This window comes from Mixophyes fleayi, chromosome 3 (assembly GCF_038048845.1).
Source record: "Mixophyes fleayi isolate aMixFle1 chromosome 3, aMixFle1.hap1, whole genome shotgun sequence".
NCBI lineage: Eukaryota > Metazoa > Chordata > Amphibia > Anura > Limnodynastidae > Mixophyes > Mixophyes fleayi.
Window position 1 is genome coordinate 235,681,098 of NC_134404.1, and position 23,466 is coordinate 235,704,563.

General features: G+C 38.2%; 1 protein-coding gene across 2 annotated transcripts in view; it reads right to left on the bottom strand.

The window, feature by feature from the left end:
- The window catches only part of PDE10A (phosphodiesterase 10A), a 178,364-nt gene that overhangs the window by 51,973 nt on the left and 102,925 nt on the right, over positions 1 to 23,466 (bottom strand). The window contains exons 8-17 of one of the 2 annotated variants that reach the window (XM_075203294.1): positions 22,865 to 22,915; positions 22,656 to 22,714; positions 21,254 to 21,305; positions 17,095 to 17,237; positions 16,435 to 16,527; positions 14,130 to 14,316; positions 5,461 to 5,603; positions 3,950 to 4,033; positions 3,008 to 3,158; positions 1,432 to 1,587 (exon numbers count right to left, since the gene is read on the bottom strand). In XM_075203294.1, coding sequence (XP_075059395.1) covers positions 1,432 to 1,587; positions 3,008 to 3,158; positions 3,950 to 4,033; positions 5,461 to 5,603; positions 14,130 to 14,316; positions 16,435 to 16,527; positions 17,095 to 17,237; positions 21,254 to 21,305; positions 22,656 to 22,714; positions 22,865 to 22,915 — 1,119 coding nt within the window. Of the gene's footprint in view, positions 1 to 1,359; positions 1,588 to 3,007; positions 3,159 to 3,949; positions 4,034 to 5,460; positions 5,604 to 14,129; positions 14,317 to 16,434; positions 16,528 to 17,094; positions 17,238 to 21,253; positions 21,306 to 22,655; positions 22,715 to 22,864; positions 22,916 to 23,466 lie in introns of those variants that run through there. The other variant, XM_075203293.1, reaches the window with a different exon arrangement.

A 23,466-nucleotide genomic window follows, 5' to 3' on the forward strand; every position in this document is an offset into this window, starting at 1 on the left:
CTTATTACCTGTAGATATTTATTTTAATTAGGGGTGCAGGACACAACGCTGTATATCACGGCAAATGTATTGATTTTTTTATATTGTGTTGTACTTCTGTATAGAAAATGTATTTATTTCTGAGACAGTGCCAGGGGAGGAAATTGGATTTTCATAACTGTTCTAAAGGAAGCCTCATGCTTATTAAATTCTTTTCATGTGAAGCGATCAAGACGTTTTTTTTGCTTGAAAGCACAGCAGGGATTAATTAGGGGATTAATTATTAATTTAGGGAGTTGTTATCTTGCTTTGTTAAAGTAGAAGAAAAAGTCTAAACATTGTTATTTAAAAGATCATAGATTGCTGTAAATTTTGTTAACTTTGCATGTAAATCCAAGTTTGGAGAGCATATTGCATCCTGATTCCAAATACCTGACATAATATCATAGTCTTTGCGGAGCCATCTAGGATCAGGGTGCGGTGTTACTCCCTGCTAACGTGTGTCAGAATATGTATAAAAAGAGCACTGTTTGACCATGTCATGTAGCATCATACAATTTGTGGTATTAGCGATCTTTCCAGAAGTTACAAACTGGCATGTGTAACTGTCCTTATTAGGACTGCTTGAGCAAATAATACATCACTGCTTCAAGATCCTGCTTTGCTGACTACTTACCTGTGGCAATTCCTGCGACCTACATATTAGACCAATCTAATCCATTACCCGGCTGTTCTGAGGTTGGGACCCATCATTCGAGTACCAAAGCCCTGGCCAGTGTGATAGGCTAGGGGGAACCATTCACAGCAAGAGGTCAGGGGTACCATCCCAGGGGCCTAGTGAGGGGGTACACCAGCAGCGATAGTTACACAGAAAGAAGCAGTTCTAGGAGCTGGTGTAGGAGCCTAGTGGTGGCAGTATGCATCTCCTACTGTGACAGAAGGGGCACATTTGGGATAAAGAAGGGAGACAATAGCAAGGCAAGCCCAGCTGGTCCCCAACAAAATGGACAGGGTAGCACAGGAGGTCCATCCTATCACAAGTGCCTTGGATAATTTTTGTATATTTATTAATTTAATGATGGGCTGGTTGGGGGCATATTTTTCAAGTCCCACGTGTGCCATGCAACATTTCCGCATGGTCAATACATTAGATGAGAGAGTCTCTCTCTCTCTCAGCTGATGGGAGAGTGCACATTCATTTTGTGAAGAATACAGCAGATTAGGACCAATCGTGCCCACAATTAAAACAGCTGTCAATGTCAATCTCTAGAAATCTTTGTCACAGGCAGTCTTCACACCATCATCATTGCAGCAAACAGGACAACCACCCTGTTTGTCCCACCCACTTCCTACTCTACTGCTTAACATTCACAAACAATATGGTTTATAAAATGTATCAGTATGTTGTCACTATTATATGTACACATCAGAGCACACTTTCACTGCTCTTACCTGCAAAATAGACACAGTCTGAGAGAAATGGTGTTGTTCCATTGTTGACGTGGAATACAATGCTGCCAAAGGGTGATCAAATTTTTGTAAGTAGCTGTTACTATACCCTCTGTGATCCAAGTCATGACATAAGCATGCTATCAACAGCCCTTGTCTCTAAAATAGGGAGAAAAAAATGTTTGGTGTCTAACACAACTGATTGCTTATGTTAACTCGCCAAGTAAGAATTATCTTATTTTTGCCAACGATTGCAAGGGTAAAACTTTTGCTTTGAGAAATAGGACATGTAAATGTAATAGACATCTTCTAAATACTCTTCTAGGGCACTTAGGGCCGTTTTACAAGCAAATTGCCGAAATTGGAGGTCACATAAACAAATGTATAGAAGCAGACTGATCATTTTGCGGAAAAGGTGGCTGTGCTACTGTTAACAGACATTTTATAATGCACATTATTGCATTTGTTTATAAGATTACATTGTAGATTTTATTAGTTGTGCTCATTTTGGTAGAAAAACTAATCCTTACATAGATATATACTGAGCAGCAACAAGGTAAAATAATATCTTAAATGACCAAAGCACATTTTTATTATATTATTGTTTCCACAAAAACACAAGATGTCTGTTTGCTCACATACAGGAAGGGATGTATACCATCTCTGGAAGTGGGTGAGCTGCTGTGGTAGCAACTTCTGACAACCAGGCTAAAGAACATTTTTGAGAGTCAAGAGACTGCTTATAAAATTAAAGTAACTATATAGTGATCATTTTAATGTAAATCTCTGTTAATAAATCAATACATTCTTGTATATGTACTTGAATTTCTTAAATATATATTTTTTTTAAATTGCACATTAAGCTAAAAAAATAGTATAAAAAATCTGTGTTTAATTATTTTTTTTTACACCTTATTAATGTTTCCTAAATATTCTACAGCATAATTTAGAGAATAAAGATAGGTAAGATGGCTATTAATATAATCATACAATGAAAACATTTAGATGGTGCAAAATTAATAAATACATTTAGCCATATCTACCAAAAATGTGTTTTATAAAGTGTTGTTCACAAAATGTGTCTTGTCGTTCTCAATATTTAAGAGAAATGCAGTAAAGGAACGCTTTATGGGTAATAATTATGAAATTATGTGAATTTACATTGTTTGCCTTATTCAATGATGATGTTACAGAGGCCATTCATGTGGTACTTATATAGATTTTAATACTGAAGCCCCATTAGGCTTCCAGACCTCGTTGTGATTGGAAATCTTTAACTTTGACATTTCTAAAATAAGCATACGGACACCTGATTAATATAATTTTTGGGAACGGATAGAAGAATTTTACTGTATTTGGCACGCAAGGGGAAACAAGCTTGGCATGTATATTCTGACCTGGTTTTTAGAAACAAAAAACCCCACAATATATTAGGCTAATAATGTACATTTACTAATGAGGTGCTATTCCCTGAGGATTTGTAAAGATGTCTTTTGTAAAGATGTCTATTTTTTTTATAATGTGATATGCAGGATGAAAAATATGCTTATGAAGCTGAAAATAGGAAAGGATATTCTACCTCCAAGTCTGTGAATAGGTCTTGGTTTCGTTGCAATATAACATACATGCAATGTGACACTGTTACTGCATGTTTCCAATTATGATAAGGTACACGGCGGTAGTTCTTTTTCACAGACATTGTGAAACGACACAACTTTTCAAGTTCAAAACTAGAAAGAATGGAAAAAGCAAGAATCAAAAGAGATTAGGAAATATTTTAAGAGAAGGTCTATACCAGAGGCAAATAAGATGCTTTAATAACCTAATTCAATCAACATATTAAGTATTAGTAAACAATTCATAAATTAGGTACAAAATAAGCAGTGTGTTAAAAACATATACAGTCAGGTCCATAAATATTGGGACATCAACACAATTCTCATATTTTGGGCTCTTTACACCACCACAATGGATTTGAAATGAAACTAACAAGATGTGCTTTAATTTGAGGGTATTTACATCCAAATCAGGTGAACAGTGTAGGAAACGGTTTCTATATGTGCCTCCCACTTTTTATGTAAAAATGTCACACCTAGAATCAACTCCAGACCTTTTACCTGCTTAATTGATGATGAAATAACGAGGGAATATCCCACAAATGTCCATGAAATAGCTTTTGAGTCGATTGTCCCATTACTTTTGGTCCCTTAAAAAGTGGGTGGCACATATTGAAACCGTTGTAATTCCTACACTGTTCACCTGATTTGGATGTAAATACCCTCAAATTAAAGCCGAAAGTCTGTAGTTAAAGCACATCTTGTTAGTTTCATTTCAAATAGATTGTGGTGGTGTATAGAGCCCAAAATATGAGAATTGTGTCAATGTCCCAATATTTATGGACCTGACTGTATGCATATTAGAACTTTTAAAATGTATTTTAAAATCATGACCACACACCTAAAACGGTCTGTTTAACAAATTCCTGGTATACTGCCAACATCCAAAAATGTAAGATTCTTACCAGGTTTTACCACAAGACTGATGTATCATATACACATATATTGCTGGCCAAAGGTCCTCAAAGGGTTGAATATCAAAGTGGTATCTGAAATACACAATAGAGAAAGTTAAAAACAAACCATTAGCCACTGTTTTATAAAGTATTTCATAATAATTTACATATACAACATCCAACTCCTAAAAAAAATTTAGATCTGAGATTAAATTGAATTCAATTGGCCGTGTTACTGTAAAAAGTAAGGCAGCCTGCGCACTATTACTGTTAGTACAGTAATAATGTGCTTAAATACCGTTATTACAGTAGTTTCAATGCCGGCTTTTTGCTCGCAGCTCCTTGAGTAGCTAGCAGAAAGCTCTGTTAAATTTACCATAATAACAGCAATAGGTTTAGCGCACCAATACACTAGGGGGGCGGGGGGATTGAATTCCCCCCCTAGGTTCTTATTTTTAGCCAATAAACATCCATAGAGCAGTCTGCAAATGTATCACTCTTGTATTAAAAGTCCAGTGTGATGTTTCATCGCCTACAGGTGTCACTGTCCTCACTACTACATACACATTGCAACAGTGACATCTGTCCTTATTGAAGAAAATCACACAAGTAAACACGTTAAAGAAATGACAATTTTCTAACACAAAAAAAATGTTGCACAGTTCAATTATGTTTCACTTTGCAAAACATATTTAATAATCATTTTTATTTTACAACCCCATTAATAATCCTGATGACTGGGATCTTTATACATTTTTAGTGAATAAAATGCTTTGTTTCATTATTCTACATTATAGATGTTGCAGTGCAAGGGGGGCAAATATAATTTATTTTGCATGCAGGTAAAATACTACCTGGTTCTGCATGTAACACACAAATACTGGATAGCTTTATTTTTACACTAGAAATTAGATTTGAAATAGGATACAACCCCTCCCAACATCAAATCTTTACACATTTTAAATGTGTCCCTTCTCCCTCTGCAACATTACATGGTTATGCCACAGTGTAAAATTGCCTCTTCTGGCTGTATTTACTCCTAACACCAATTGCTGAGAGTTAACACCATTTGCCACCAACACCATTTGAGTTTCAATTATGTTTTAGCTTTGAATGAAAGAAGGTTAAACAAATAAAAAAAATAAGAGACACTTAAAAGGTCAACAATAATTCTATATGGATATAACACCAATCTAGATTTGGACTGAAAACATAGAAAAAGAACTTTATTGTGACTTATCGATCATGGTTGACAAACACATAGGTGTCTTAACCCATCAAACAAAGATGACTGCTGTGCAAGCCGTTACAGAGCAAACCAATTACTGGTGCATTCAAGTAGTCTGGATTAAAACAATCCACCAACATCTGGGATAACAAACTATGAATTCCCAGGTTTCCATACATTACATTACTATAAACCTTTAATTAGGTGGATAACTTGTTCAACAAATCTATCCCAGCACTATGCTATAGGTTTTGCATCTAATGTTTACAGTTTATTGTTTTAAATTACTCACAATTCAATCTCTTTACAAAGAGGTACTGGAAGGGTACAATTCTTAAGGTTCTGCCATTCTTCTGAAGTACAGATGCTGTGATAGGACAATTTCTCTAAAGTCACCCGGTAAATGCACTCAGAATGGCGTATTCTATGGTACATCTAAATGAAAAAAATAAATGTTCATAAGGTGGTGAATAGATAATTGTAATGCCAAATTCAACAAAAGCTATTTTGCGCTTCACAAGTTGCGTAGATTTCCACTGGATGCATTTCATGCCAAATAAACTGTTCATGATCCATATGAATTCTGCAACTGTTAAAGTGCATGGGATAGCCAGCTGATTATTTGACGTAGGCCACCATGTTTAATTTTTCCCTTAAATGCAATACAGCTGGATGAAAGACAGGTTGAGTATATATATGCCAAACACAACTAATACACATAGAACATTGAATCTAAAAAAGTTTTGTTTTTTTTTGTAACCCAACAAAAAAAAGTCTTGCGATATATACCTAAATTGGTAAGGCTAACTGTAGGGGCATGCTCTCGCAACACTCACAAATTTCACTTAGTGGTTACTTTCTTTCAGATCTTTCCTTGATTTCCCCCTCAAAGCCCACCTCTAGTGGCAAAGCTAACAAAAGGTGAATTTGGGTCTGTCAGGCAATCAGATGGTGAAGGGAATATCCAGAAGGCATGCTTATGTGTCTCAAGTTCTAATTAAGGACATATTAGACAGTATGTATGTCAAGGGTACTGATAATGTATCCCTACATGAATCCCCTAAGGTAACCTCTCATTTGGTAGACTTCTGTTTTACATTATATGAAAGGTCTGTTAGAGAGACAGTATCAATTTAACAGCGCTACGTATACCTCCATGTAAAAACTCTGTCAAGAAGAGAGCGAGGCTCCTGCTGGGAATTACCAATAAGGACTAAATATATATATATATATTTTTTTTTTTTTTTTTTTTTTTTTATTGATGTACAAGTAAGCCTCTCCATTATATACGCGGTCATCTCTGAGGTTGCTACTTAGATTCCTTTGGAGCTAATGCCTTACCCTCTGGATATTCAGAGTATGCCAAGCACTATAACATCTGTACAGCTAAAGTGGATGAGGTGAAAAAGAGTTGTAAAGCATTTCCTAACGGACTATATACAAATAAGCATCACAAGAAAATCATCCCATTTACCTAGATTTTCAGAATTTCAAAAATATAATATTTATGGATTACTCAAAATGCTGCAGCTAGGTAGGGATTCAGGTAAAAGAAGGGAATTATTTTACAGTTTTAGAAAAGCCTAAAGAGCGGAAAATTCGGCATTGACAGAAAAACGTCCTATATTTAGGGATAGTTCGAATGTGTTTTTTCTTGCCTTAAATATGAATATATTCATACCAGCATTCAAATAAACATATCTTTGCTTACTACAAAGTGAGTTTTTTCCCTGTTTTGAGATGTAACCCATGGCTGATCCTACTGTTTGGCAAACTATGCTGTCATGAAGTGAAAGTTTAATGAAGCAGAGATTTAATCTTCAGGTCACATTTAACACATTTCCTGAAAAGATTTGATTGCTATTTATCAATTTATTATTTAGGCATTGCAGATAATTTTTGGGTCATTTAAAACTGATACATGGTCAACTGATAGATATCAGCTGCAATATTGCAGCATGTGTGGCCTGTATTATACCAAATCATGAAAGTACTACAGGACAAGGAACATACACCAATACACCGTAACCAATAACAGATGCTTACTGAACATGTATATGGCTTTTATGCACTTTTAATAAAAAAAAAGAATCACTTATGTTTACTTGGTCAATAAATGCTATTTGCTTCATTTTGGTGCCAAGTGCTGTTAGAGGAACCTTTTCCATTTAATTTATTTAAACTAGGATGATAGTCTGAATTAATAAACAATTTTCAACCTTAAAGATCCTAGTAGGAAGAAATGTAATTGTCTGGTGAAAACTTGGAGACATGGTATCCTTTAACAACTACTTATTTCATACACTCTTCCATCAAACTTCCCTAACTCTCCAGAACTCCCTCTGCATCTTCTTTCAAGCTTCCTATTGTCTTGTCATTTCCTTTTGCGCCATCTTCCCATCTTAAGTTAATTTTTCTATAAATTCTAGAGAAGAGCAATTCGGATTCTGAGAAATCCGACAGTTCCGAATTTCAGGGTATCAAGTCGAACAGAGTCATGACTCATTTCTCAGATCTGAAATCGAGACAAAACATCATTTCTGGAAAATGTTGGATCTCCCGAAGGAAGCAATATATTTTGCAATAGCTGCAATATTACTGCACAAATCTAAAGAGGTTATTTAGAGATCAGTCTGCTGGAATTTTGTGCTGATCAATTGGGTGTGAGTGAAGATTAAACAAGCAGTAGCTTTTGGTTGTAATAGTATTTTAGTAAACCAATTCGGAGTGGACAAAAAAAATAAAAATTCTTATTCGCTTTTACAATCTAGTGTTTCGATATTGGAAAACGGGTTCTGAGTGAGGCACTAGATTTTTACCTACAGACCAACACCCCGGAAGACCCGTCGGAATACACGCACTGGTGCGCTTTGAAGGTTGGTCATGAGGGGTGCAGCTATACATGCTGCGGCTAGAATTAGACGCACCCACTTGGGGGTGATTATGAAGCCCAGATTGTCATTTTAGAGCACCAACATAAGCTCAACCCCTCTGACCCTGCCATTAAAGCATCTTTGGGTGATCTCCAGAAAAAAATTAAACTCCATCATGTTACTTCAGGTGAACAAAGCCGTAGCCAGTTTAAATCAAACGTTTTACACACTGGGGAATAGGGCTAGTAAACTTCTGCCACATAAGCTCCGGGGAAAGAATGTCATTAATCATATTAAGGCTCTTGTAAGCCCTCGAGGATCCCATATCTATAAACCGTCAGACATTGCTAATCAGTTTGCCGCATACTATGCAAAACATTACAGCCTTCGCCAGGACCACTCTCAACCTCACCCCTCCCCTACTAGTATAGCTGCCTTCTTAGACTCCTTCCAGCTCTCCACCCTAGTTCCAGATCTGGCGGCTTGGTTGTGCTCTCCCTGGACAGAGGATGAGATAGAAGGGCCAATAAAATCCCTTAAACGAGATAAAGCACCGAGACCCAATGGTCTCATGAAGGGCTTCTACCTTGGCTTCCGTAGTGAGCTCGGCTCAGTGCACCCATCTATAGGTAAGCAAGACTCCTCAGCGGCCTTATTAATTAAAGAGATGTTGGAGGCTAGGAGAGTTACCGTTCCCAAGCCTGGCAAGGACCCTGCCCACTGTCAGAACTATAGGCCAATTGCACTCTAAAATACAGATCTTAAAGTATTTGTCAAACTGATCGCCAATAGGCTTAATCCTATCCTGCCAAGCCTTATTAATCAAGACCAGGTTGGTTTTGTGCTGGGCAGACAAACCCCGGATAATACATGCCTGGCTCTTAATATATTGTCCAACCACACGTCTCGGGCCCAACATCTGCTGTTACTCTCGCTAGACGCCGAGAAGACGTTCGACAGTATTGGGTTTACCTGCAGGCTGTCCTTGACAGGTTTGGATTTAGTGACTTCTTCGTCCAGGCAATTTGTGCCCAATATAGCTGTCCCTCAGCCAGAGTCCTCAGTAATGGTTTCCTGTTGGCCCATTTTGATATTACCAATGGAACCAGACAGGGCTGCCCGCTCTCTCCACTCATCTTCGCACTGGCAATGAAGCCCATGGCGGAACGGAACCCGGACAACATCTGTCATCACTGGCACTAGGATTGGGAACATCCATCACAAGATCTGCCTATTTGCAGATGTTCTTTTATTCCTGACAGAGCCTGAGACCTCTTTACCTGCCTTGCATGAAGTCCTTGGAGCATACACTGAGGCTTATTTTTACAAAGTAAATTGTTCCAAGTCCAAAGATATGGGGGTGGGTTTAGAGCAAGATAGACACTTCTCACTACAATCTACTTACAAATTCCACTGGTGCTCATCTCTTAAATACTTGGCAATCCATATCTAATCCCATCCTAAAGATCTTATAGACTGCAACTATTCCCCTCTCCTGCAACAATTTATAGCCCTTACTACCTCATGGATGGAGTACGAGGCCTCGTGGCTCGGTAGGATAGTTGCACTCAAAATGATGCTCTTGCCAAAAATCCTGCACCTGTTCAGGTCCGTTCCAGTCTCGGTCCTCTGCCAAATATGCAACAAATTTTACACAAGTGCCTTGAGTTTTGTGTGGAGAGACAAGCGCCCCAGAATGGCTCGTTCACGTCTGTTCCGACCTAAATTAAGAGGTGGCCTGGCAGCTCCCGACCGTGAACTTTACCAACAAGCCGCTAGGCTTGACCTGATTAAGGCCTGGACAGCTCCCCACCCTCGCAAACCATGGGTCTCTATTGAAGGCCAAGTGGTTTTCCTGCTCCCGATAGTGGACTAGCTTTGGCTAGATGGGAGGTCTAGGTCGTCCACAGCGGCCACTTTGCCTGTTAGAGACTGTTAGAGCTGGGATAAGATGTGAAAAGTCATTCAGGACTTTCCCCATCCCTCCTCCCATCTCTATCTTCTTGCGATGGAGACATTAATTCCCGACCTGGGACTGGGTCCTTGGATCACCCAAGGAGTCACTAAGGTCTCAGACCTCTTTCAGTAGGGTATCTTGGTCCTGTTTTTCGCTTTCCAGGAGCGCTACCAAATCCTGACTGCGGATTTCTACAAATACCTTTGGGTATGTCATTGGATCCAGTCAAAGCAAGCCTGCAAATACCCACCACGCCATCCCACCTCCACTTGTGAAGCAGTTGAGATACTTACATTCCAACACTGGGGGCATATCCGTTTGGTACAAATGTCTCTTGACAGCTCTCGAGTATTGTAAATTGCAAGTTCAAGTGCAACGGCAAACTGATCTCTGTCAGCTCCTGACAGAGGAGGACTGGGACCATGTTTTTAAAAAATGTTTACACCATGTTGAAACGTATCAATCACTCAGAAATGCTCATTAAAATGATCCATAGATTATATTACACCCCTGTTAAATTACATAAAGTTTGGCCCTCTGTTTCTCAGCTCTGTTGGAGGGAGTGCGGGGAAGCCGGATCCCTCCTTCATATTTTCTGGTCCTGCCCCAAAATTAGATCTCTGTGGGACAAAGTTTTTGGACTAATACGACAAGTAACTTTGTTGTCTATTACACCACATCCATCTCTGGTCCTTCTCCAACTCTATCCACCGGACTTCCTGGCTCACCACCGTTATGTCACGGGACACATATTAATTGCTGCTAGAGCGGCCATCACTCAAGATTGTAAGAGTCGGCTCTCCCGCCTCTCACCAAAATTATAGAAAAAAACTCAGCATAGCTATGTGATGGAAACTATAGACTTCAAATATTCCACTTCAGCCTCTTCCCTGCCTGATAAAGCGGTTTACTTGGTTTGTTTACTATTCTACCCATAGGACTGCACTCTCGCCTTCTGGGTCCAACTAGGTTCGTACGATCTTTTCTTGACCCCATATGGCTACCTACTTATAGCAGTCCAGGAATTGACTCTATGGGTATGGATAGCTGTTCTGACAGCGCTGCAGTGACATAGTAGGCTTTATATACTGTGCATATGAACATGACGCCTCCCAGCCACAATCATGTGACCCCCTGAATCAGCAGCACAAGAGTGTGCAGCAGGTAAGTTTGTGACACATATTTGGTTCCTCTTGCAATCACCTGCTTCACAGACAATTAAAGATCAACGTCCCTACCAATTCAGATGTCCTGACAAATGTTGTCTGGGTTGGAATAAAAATATTCCAACCACATTCAAGAGGTGGATTTTTTGGTCTTTTGTCCATTCATGATCACGCGCTTCTTATGGGCATGCGGTGGTACTACTGGTGGCTGCCTTACTTGGATACAATTAACAACATCCTCCTCCCTACTATCTTGTTCAAGTATAATACATTCATCATTTTCAGATCCACAATTATTCCCCTCATCCTGATGCACATTAGTAAGTTTCAAAGTAACATCCTCAATTTCTATGTCTAAATAATCATCAATACTACTCTTCAAATGTTGGAAGGAGGCTGCTCTATAATTACAGAGTCAGAATCTGAAATGTCAGACTCACATAAAATACTCAAGGACACCCTTAGACACTGCTCAGGATTCTGTGAACACCCAATTTGTTTTTCAACCTCAGTGTTCTTTTCATGCACTGCTGTAGCTCTTTTGGAGGTGACAGACCTACATGCAGAGCCAGAAGTTGGAACATGTGAAGTTACAGAAGATGCATAATCATGTTGGGCACTCTATATTTTAATGGACATTCTAGTACATGTAACAGGACCATTACTAGCAAAAAGTGGGCATGGTCTGAGCCCATTCTTGCCACTGCATGTGATGTATGGAATATTAGCTATTTTAATTTTTTAGACAAATCACATTCATTAGTAACTTTTCCCTCAATGCTTACATCAAGCTTGACAAAAATTTGGATTTGGAGAACCCCTTCTTTACTCTGAGAAGTTGCCAGTACTAATACTGGGATGCTCCTGATCTATAGACATCCATGACTGACAACAAGAGTAAAGATACTTGTAGATGCCACCACACTATGTGAATGCCCAATGAGATAAGGAACAGAGGGACTGTTACCTTGCAATGTAGACATTGCGCCACAATATCTTTCAAATCAATATAAAAAGGTTTTGTTTTATTTGGGTTGTGCTGTCAAACACAGCGCCTTGTCTTTTGGCCACTTACTAGTACAGATGTGATCTGCCCCTCAAACAATTGCCTTCACTGTCAAACATGGATTTTAAAATCAATAAATAATTTTTTGAGTGGTGTGCTGCTCTAAGTCTAACACAGGTAAGCTACTCTCTGTTTCTTTGGCTTCGCTAGGATGCATACCATTGTGAATCTGTTGGAAAAACCCAGGAATGTCAGCAAAATGGCTCATCCTGGGATTTCTCAATGCCGATAATGGAGCAAACATAGTGTGTGCATTAAGACTGGATGAATTCAAACATGTACCATGCTTTGCACACAAAACTTGCCCATTCAGAATTTATTAAAAAATGAGGTTTGTGCAGGAAATCATGTCTGTGCTTCTAACATTTCTGGTCATTTTTTGGCATTTAAATGACCACATGTAGGTCATTGCCACAGCTACTAAAAAAAGACCTGCCATGTTACCAACTGAAGTAAGAGGGTATGCGGTCGACGGCTAGACATTAATTTGGTCTACATTCAGAAAGTCAACAACATTAGGTCAACAATTCACATGGTTGCCAGTATAATTAGCTTGACAATTCAAATGTAGACAGTGGGTTAGAGTTAGTGATATTATTGTCACCCTAATACTGTCTACATTTGAATTGTTGACCTAATAATACTGTCAATGTCATTTCCAAGCCAGTCTATATTATGGCTTTGACCAAATAAATGTTGATCATGTAACTGTTGAACATATGTATCACACCCAGCAAGAGGTAGTAATGATGTGGAATTCCACACTTTACATGCTTCAGCAATTTTCTCAAACCATTTCAGTTGTGGGGTGACTATTGTGAAGGGATCATTAGAAAAAAAGACTGTAAATGAAAGCGAATGTTATAAATTGTAAGGAGGAACAAAAACAGTGCAAAATCACATAATTTTACCTAATTATTTTTAATTAAACCCATGAGGATTTTTGGCCAAAAGCAAAACAGAAAGATGGTTTTAGTACCGAAATACAGGGGTCTGCACACATCTCTAATAAATATCCCACTGTGTCAGAAATCAACCACCTAGTCATGCCCTACACACATGCACCCCTGCAGACACCGTTGACCATGAACAGGTACAGATGATGTTTTAAGTCGTCTAATGCAAACTTTGTGTTCCTTTGAAAAGTAATGTTCAGTTGTAGCAAACTTTACTGATTAATTTACACACATTTTGGGTATTTGAAATAGGTGTACATGCTTTCAGGATATCTGGGATAAACTGATTCACAATGGGGGTCTTTAGTAAACATTTGCCATTACAACAGAGTAAGTGAGCAGCCAATACCTGCATGTCACAGGTACACTGGAGTCTCATTGGAGGGGACTGATTTGTATAATCTCTTAAAGCAAGATATTTTATAATGCTTCCTAAATACTAATGAATGTGGATATTGTAGACTATAATAATAATAAATATATATAATAATAATAATAATAATAATAATAATAATAAAGAGAATAAATATTGGTGAAAAGACCAAGTTAGACTTTTTTTGAAAATCCTTTGTTCATATTCAACATATCTAGCTGACAAATGTTTATGCGATCATTTATAAAATCCATACTTGCCAACTGGGAGAGTCCCGGACTTCTAGGAGAATAGGGCAACCTCCCGCATCTGCCCACTTCACTAGAAAGTAGTCAGAATTAGAGCCGCAATGATGCAGTTCTTAGGGAATGGTATCATATTGCCCCCCCCCCTGCTGTAAAAGAACGCATAACTACGTCACGGGGCAGGGAAATAAATTGCGTAATTCTCTAAGCCCGCCCCTCCGACCATGGGCACTTGAAGTTGGCAAGCATGATAAAGTCAAAACATGCAACAATCAGGTCACTTTTACTAGTGTGAAAATAAATGTTAAAAAACAAAACAACTTACATTTGCACAGTGTAAGGCTAAAGCACAAAAAACAGCAAACATTTTGAAGTTGTTCTCATCTGTTTTGGAGAAGGCACTTCCACTTAGTTTGTTCACCATCTGTACAACACCAATAACACTCCCTCTGCTTACAATTGGCATACACAGGATGTTCCTTGTTGTATAACCTGTATAGAGGTCTACTTCTCTGCAGAGAAAAATAAATAAATGACCCTTAGTATGTTAATTTATTATTGCTTTATACATACTTGCAGTTCTTAAGGAAACTGTACACAAAATATGTTCTTACATAAGTAGCAGGTGTTTAACATTCCACAGCTTCAAGCATGAAGCGGGCAAAGACTCATTAGGGAAACACATTGCGTCAAGGGAATATTCCAAAGCATAATATTGAAATTCCCTAGAATACTCTTTCCTGACAACAGTACGGAATCAGTACAAGTGATTGATGGTTAGTTTAGCTCATACCACAGATGCTGTACTTGTAATAAAAATACATAAAAAGAAATTAAAATCGGACAGGATGCCTTAGCCCCAAATCCTGTTCTGTGAAGTAATGTACAGTATATGTCTGGACAAATGCATCTTAAGGATTTGAGATATATATTATATATATAATAAAAGTCTTCGGAAATCTTAACCATTTGGCGGAGATCTTAATTTCCAAGTGCAAACATCTCTGGTGGGTGATCATGACAGAACTTATAGAATAAGTATTGAACCTAATGAAAGTTTCATCCACAAAAGTACAATCAATACTTGGTATTTTTGCATGTCCATTTAAATATTGTATATATCTATATTTACTTGTAATAGCCAATTAGTGGCCACACACAAAGCGGCTATCAGGCAATTGAGCGTATATCACACTATATTTGCCAAAAAATCACTGCAATGACAGATAATCTAAAATTGAAATTGATCAGATCATTATCTGTCATGTTGGAAAATGACCGCAAATCGCAGTTGCTACCAGCTATTATGGATCTCATCCAATTTGGCAGCAAAGTGTGTCACAAAATTGGATATTTGTTTTCTTGCCTGGCGCTAGTGCTAAGACGCAACATCGGCCCGTGGTTGGCCAGCTTAAGCAATAATAGTTATATAAAAAATGTCAACCTGTGGTTTCCCAGTTGCTGTGGAACTACAAGTCCTAAGATGTCTGACTTCCTGTAATTGCAGTTCCACAAAAACTGGACAGCATTGTGAATACTGTATATAGAAATTCGAATTTTAGAATTTGTATGGGAACATCAAACACCATTTTGCCCATTATTTATTGTTGTTACTAGGCCTGTCTCAACAAGATCATGTTCTCCTATTAAGGCAGAGCCAGTACAGATAATAAAAATAAATCAATATTGGGGGAGAGGGCAACAGATGACATAGCTACCCTACAAATCTGATTGCCAACCAAAGCACTAGGCAGCCTTGGCAAATTATCACTGTAACAGGGAAACAAATGGCAAGAGCTCAAACTCACCTCTTACAAAAGATTATTTAACTTGAACATAATATACACTCATACCTTGGATGAGCAGAGGTATGGTGCTTACACTTTATGTAAATAGTGGGTGCCATTTTTGAAGGGTAAATAATTGCAGCATAAATACAGCTTTGGACCAACTTAGAACCTAACTTTGCACAAACACACCTATATATCAATCAGGGCGCATAAGTTTGAAAATTAAAACGGCCAAATTTGTGGAGCAGAAGTTTGCACAGTTTGACAGGAAGAGTTGGGTACAGAGAATATGATCTTACTGAAGTACAGGAGCACTGGTGTGCTTCATTTCAAAAACAGCAGTTTCAATGAGATAAATGAGATTTTAATTAGATAAAAGGGTGGAGAGGTTGTATTTGTTTTAGGGGCCTTGTGTGGTAGCACGAAAACCATATTTACTCCACAGAGCTGACAGAAATGGGGTCTTCGGCATTAGGAATTAGACACCTGGAGAGGGAGATTGAGAATGTGGAGATACTAGAACAACCTTGAAGTGTATAATTATGATAAAGTGATTTCTTATATATCTCTACTGGATGCTGTTGGAATATAGGGATCAATATTGTATATAGTGATGCTTTCAATTCATTTTTATTAGGAGCATTTCAGCATTATTAGGATAGAAGTAGTAACGTCAAATTTCCATGCTCTTTACAAAAGTGGTAACTGCTCACAAGAGCCAATGATATTATTACTACACTAGGTGGCAAATCCCAAAAATAATAATTGTAAAACTAAACTGTATATATATTATATACACCGAATCACAATAGACAATCTAAAATAAAAGGTTCCCATTACCTATTAAAGCGTGGATCTGCATAGGCATCAGGAATGTTAAGTACTTCACCCGTTCTTGCAACCTGACCAGCTATACCCTTTTCAATGGAAAATCTGTACAAAACAAAATGCTGATATTATGGTAAATATAATCTTACTGGTCTGTCTGGGTTCTGTTTTCTGCAGGTAAAAATCGCTAAATTTTAAATTAGACAGAAGTTTAAACACATAACAATCCTACAAAATAGGAATGCTTATTATTGGGCAAAGATGACTATTTAGAAAGGAAAGCCGTATTGGCAAGATTATTTTTAATAAAAATCGCTTATCATTTTTACAAGCATCCATCACTTTGAAGACTGCTACAGTCAAAAAATTAAAAATTAAAAGTGAATAGTAAAGTGGATGTGGCTAAAATTAACTACACAATTTGGGAACACATGGACATTAAAATTAACATGATCTTGTTAACATTGTGTTGAATGTTAAAAGTTTATCATTGAGATTTTGACATCCAATTGATTATACTTTACATTATTTTATTCTGACTAAGTTTGTGAATAGGGCCAAATATTTGTTAACAGAAAAATACAAAAACGTGCAAATGTTGTCATATGGTTACATTTAATATCCGGTGAAAATGCTGTGCTATTGTGATCTCTTAGGTCTTATTTTTTTCACCTGATTTCTTTGGTCTTCTTGAAAACTGGCTTCCCTTCATCCTCTTCACCAATGTCAAAAAGATCAGAATACAATTCTTTGTTTTTGTGGTCTACCTGAAAGAGTGCACAGCGATCTGCATTCACCAGGTTCTTTGCATATATCTGCACGAAAAAGACCCATCATCATCAATGTGAATTTGCTCTTCTCTTGCAAAAATGAATATTTCATAAATGCTATATACTGTAATATACAGGCACTTGGGAGCATTTATCAATTACGTCAGTAAGGTCAAAGGGCCTAAATCTTTTCCATTAGATCAAACCTGGGCAGAGCCGGATTTAGACCTCATGGGGCCCTAGGCAAGATACTGGTTTGGGGCCCCCTCCCTAAAACAAAATCCATAGCACTATGGTTTTTTACCATAACATATACCCCTATTCAGGGGCTGTCTGGCAGACTTTAGCCCAGGTGGGCAAGCATATAGCACTGGCCCATAAGTAGCGGCCCATTTTTAAAGGGTGGTCTCATCGCCGGCCGTGGGAGGGCCCTCTGGGGACCGCTGGGCCCTAGGCAATTGCCTAGGTTGCCTAGTGGTAAATCCGGCCCTGAACCTGGGAACCAGTTGCAGGAGCCAATCACAGTTAAAACATAAATTCAGTGAAATTCAAAATTTAACTCATTTACTGTGGCATGCAAATTATATTGTATTTACTAAAAAAAAAAAAAAAAAAAATGTATGAACGGAAAAAAAAGTATTTGGGACAAAAATTTCCGAATTAGAACAGTTTCCACAACACGGACTTGATCTTATTTTGCCAAGGTTATCATCGATCATTAAATATCTATTTTTAAGAAAAAATCATTCTGTCCACACAAGAGTCACTGTAGTAAAAACAAAAATACAATACAATATAGAGGATGGGGTAGGATCAGCGCTCCCTATGTAATAGTCTGTAACAGCTGCCACTCGGGAAGGGGATTGGGGACGGGAAAGAAGGCAGATGGGACAGGGTAAAATTGATGGGTAAAGGGTAGCTCAACCCTATTAGACAATTCAAATGGTGGTTCCCTGGGCGCTTATGGAATATAATTGGCTATAAAGCATAATTGTCACTCATCAGACCGTGAGTGCCTCTGCGCTGGTGCGTGGCTCACTAGCCTTCCGGCCAGCACCTATCCTGAACCGCGGCCGTCCGCCATCCTGATGGTCTGCGCATGCGCAGCTCCCAAGAACTCTTGTGACTGTTGCTTTTAATCCAAATTGGTTGATCAGGCAACTCCCTATTTAAGGCACCTGTGTGCATTACCTCATTGCCTGATCTTGGAGTCTCATTCCCTGTGAGTCTCTGAAGGTGTTCCCTGTGTTCTACTAGTGTCTTCAGTTTCCTGCTGATTCCTGATCTACTCATCGCTGGTTTCCATACCCGCTACAGTCTCCTGTTTCCTGCCTGTGTCCTCAGCTGGACTCTGATTACCGGATCTACTCACCTGTGGTTCCTACACTCGTCTCTGCCGTCAAGCGTCTCTGCAGTTCCTGCATCTTCCCGTGGACAGACTGTTCTACTGAATAGCGGTATGCCTATCTGTTGTTGACTTTCTCCATTTACTCTGCATATCCGCTAGGACAAGTTTCCACGCTCAGCAGCGGTATCCATACCCGCTATAGACTGTTATTGTTATGCTGCATACCTGTTTGGAATTAACCGTACTACTCAGTCGTTATATGCATAACTGTGATTGACTATCCATTATTGGCCTGCATATCTGTGCTGAGCAAGTCTTTACCAAGCAGCGCCACACATACCGTTATATAGACTTTGTTGGATATGCTGCATACCTATTGGGATCAAGTTCCTCTGTGCTCTTAGTGTCTGCATCCTATTATATTTGTATGCTTCCACTCATCAACACTTGTACACATCCTCACCTATTAAGCAGTGGTACAACTTGCTATACGCAGACCACTGACTTCCCCGCTACCTACCTGCACAAGTCTCTTCACCATAAGCAGTGGTACAACTTGCTGTACGCAGACCACTGACTTCCCTGCATCTACTCACGTCCATCCTGATCTCAGTGTTCAAGTCTGCCTTTCCACTATATCAGCTAGAGGCCGATTCATTGACCAAAGATTGCTGCAAGTCACTGACTTTCCTATTATTTTCTGGCATTCTGGCATTCTCTCTCCATCTGCTGTGATATCTGTTCCGCTAGTCACCCCGCTACCAGAGGACCGTTGTGTGAACTTTACGACTCTGGTAAGCCCAGTCATCTGGTGAAATCCTGGGCAAGACTCCTAGTGCCCGTGACAATAATCATAAGTAATTAACATTTATTAATACACACGAAGTTGCAACTCAATGAGAAACGGACTTACCCTTGAAACTGTCAGGGTTACCGCTCAGCTGCAAATCAGTTGCCGTATTCCTGGTAAAGCTCCTATGTGTACCTGGCTGGTTACCGTGGGGACGCAAGGCGTCCTTCTGCCGGGCGGGTGTCTCTGTGTTTCCGGGTTGTGTAGCGCATTCGGCGGCTGGGTCCCGTTGATGTAGTGGTGGTGAAGTAAGATCCACTAATGAAGTGGTATCAAGTGTGATGGTGTAGTGCGTCTCAGGTGTACAACCCTACGCGTTTCGCGCTGGCTTCCTCAGGAATCGTAATTGCGGATCTTACTTCACCACCAGCCAGGTACATATAGGAGCTTTACCAGGAACACGGCAACTGATTTGCAGCTGAGCGGTAACCCTGACAGTTTCAAGGGTAAGTCCGTTTACCAGCTCCCATCTCTGGTGATTCCGATGGACATATTTGCCCAGGATCTCGAGCATTGACTTTTATATTTTCCAGCACTTGTTTTGGACTGACTTCGCTTTAGCCTTACAAGGATTGGCAACGTGTGATCATTATATTTACATTAACTTTGCATTTGTCGTATCACTTTTTAGAGAATGCCGATATCCACAGACAATTATACCTAACAACCATGGTTGTTCTTTATGCTATCAACAAGCTCTGTGAGCCATGTTAACAATCAATGTTTGATTCTCATTGAGTTGCAACTCGTATATACGTGTGTATTAATAAATGTTCATTACTTATGATTATGCTTTATAGCCAATTATATTCCATAAGCGCCCAGGGAACCACCATTTGAATACAATACAATACGGAGCACTAAAGACACTTATAAAAAAAAAATCACAGATGATAAACTCCTCAAATTTCACCGCACCAAAGATTTTGGAAAGACATTTTAAAATGCATTAACCTGTGGCGGGAAAAAGACCCAAAAAGCACAGTACATTCACGTGGTTTATGCAACATGTTAGTGTATGATTGGAGCGCCATCATGGTAAAGGTAACAATGAATGAGATGTCAATAAATACAAAACCCTGTTTCCCCGGGAGAGCCTCCAGTAAGAAATATTTATGTTTGTTTATTGCTCATTAGGCAGAACTTTGCCTCGTCACCACCGCTATATGTCTGTTCTGCTCATTGGACTAGACCACAGAGAACACTGCCATAAATACTGGGCAGCAGTGTAGAGGCAGAGTCATGTCCAGCAAAATAATTAACGTGTTGATAAATTGAGATATCTCTTGAGTATGTAAGAGAAACTTTTTCTTACATTAGGCTGCAAGTTAGTTAAAAAATCTTAAGCACCGTTAGAGAGGATTGTCATGGGGACTAAGTATACAATTTAGCAATATAAACTACATGTAAAATTAGCAGACGCAGGGTTTCAAATTATAACAAATGTAATATGACTTAAAATATTAAACAAAAAACAAGAAAAAAACAAAACCCTATAAAAATGGTTAGACTGATAGCTAAAATGAAGTTTTGGCATTCACCTGTTGTCAAATGTTGCTCACATTCAAAATATATATTTTAGGTCTAATTAATTGACATTTAACGAAAATATGACAGATATGGTAATCATTTTATTCTGCTTCATTTTTTTACTAAAATTTATTCCAGAATACTCAATTTTATTGTATACAAAGATTGACAGAGACAAATTTGTAATACCTGAAAATTAGGCTAAACTGGCAATTTTGCATTTATTAGACAGTTTTAAACAGATGTGTACAGTGTGAGCATTGTAGTACATGAACAATTAGAAATAAAGTAGAATCCATCTGAAAATGGTAGATCATAAAATAAATTTCTTACCATAATATGTTCAAGTAACGAATCTATTGCAACTATGTTATCAAAATATGTTCTGCAAAATAAAATTAAAAAAAATGAATCTTTTGTTGCAGCCAAAGGAAAAACACATATAACGGCTATTAATATAGTTGCATGCAAAAAGATTCCTGCATTGTTAGTACAGTTTACATTCACTTTACTAGCAAAACAATTGGATTCAATTTATTCTACATGCAATGCTCATGATAGAATAGTACCCCGCTGTGGGAAAGTTATAATGTGTAGCTGAATTCCTCTGACCTGTGGGCTAATCATAGCCTCCTTACCATTCACCTGAAGATGTCCAAGTGAGCAGCATACTAAACAGCCTGTTTAATGCTGCCGATGCCACCTGCAGCTCTATTTCAGTACACTAGACTAGAGAGAAACACTTCCATAGAGAGGAACAGAGTGCTACTGTGTATGCATTTAGCATAGTGAGCTCACTGTCTGTCTATCCTAGCCTGGGGTAAACAGTGGTGGGGCAGGACTTTATTCTTTTTTCTACAAGCTTCAAACAATCTACAATTACCAGCAAAAATGTATCTGTAACAAAAGGCCACTTTAACTAACAATAATGACCATATAAATTATCTCTAAGACATGATACCAACTTTGTTTTATCTTTCAAAAGAACACTATACAACCCAAAATGGGAGTTAGGAAGAGAAACAGTGTTGGTAACATTACTTTTAATGGAAATGGGTTAACATCATATTTGCAAACCTCTATCACTGCTTCAGTAAAAAAAAAAAACATAAAAATGAAAAGTGCCTGTTAAAGTGGATGTGGATAAAGTTATCTGCAAAATGTGTGATTATTAGGAATTATATGTCAACATCTTATACATTAAAAAAAGTTATCTCGCATGTAGAGAGGCCCCATGACAAAAACTCCTGCATGGACCAGCCCCTAGGGCTCCAGCTAGGGTAGACATAAGCTTCGTAAAATGTACATAGAAAATGGAAGTGCAGCTTTAAGTGACACACCTAGGCTCTAGCTATTTACAGTGCTACAACCTGTCAAACAACATGTCAATCCCCTGAATCAATGAAAACCAGGCTTCAGCTGCTGGCATTGCAGCAAATGTCACCCATATAAAACATACCACGTGAGGCAAGGTTCACATCTTGCCTCATGGTAGGCATGGAAGTTCAGCAGAGTCTTACAGTATATCCCATGGTCCTACAATTATGCCTAGCCATCATTTCAAAAGGTAATACATTAGTAGGTAAATATATATCTAGGATTAGCAGTGGAATCAATTCAAGCCATCATCTTTCAAATCTTTTTTTATCAATTTTGATGTACAATAATACCAATACATAATGGATGATATTATTATTATTATTAACTATTAATATATACATGGTTAGGTACTTACTTGGACACATCTAGCAGAAAGTCATTTAGCTCAGTTTGTTTTGCTAATCCTCTGCATACCTAAAACATGATTCAAAATAATAAAAGAGAATGATGTATGTTAAAAAAGGTTGAGCTTTACAGCTCAATTAACTGCACATCTTATAAGACTTCTATTACATATAAGCCAACAATTTTCCAAATAGATGACAAAGAAATATATGTACTTACTTGCACTTGATGTATTGCTACTGATGCCCATGCAAGGTTTGCTGTTGCCACCTTACAAAATAGAAAAAAAGACGTTTTATTGTTTAAATATTAACCGGTTCTAAAAGTATAAACATTAGCAAATAACAAAAACCAAAATAAATGCTTAACGCTACCTTTTGTAGAAAGGCGAGCACAACTAATGCACAATGTATTATGTATATTAGCCCAATTGTTTTGGCAAAAACCTTGGGTATTATAATCAAAGTATATACTGTAAATATAAGCTTTGTTTCTTTTTAAAACATCTTTTGGAGCAATGCAGTGAATGGAAAAACTGAATGTTTTAATATATATACTGGGCCAGGGGGTAGTAGTGTAGTAGGAATTATGCACCAAGCTGGGAGCTACCCTTTGCTTCTGTCAGGTGTGGTTTGTTATATCTATATAACAATAGCAGTGGCCAATCTCACATATACTTAAGTCATTTAAGCAGAGTTCCCATGTATATTATTAGAATAGTAAATTAACAATTCTTCCTCTATTGATCTGCATGATATTTCTACACACTTAAATTGCAGATGCAGAATTTCTGGAAGAGTTAAGTTTATGTGGTATACATG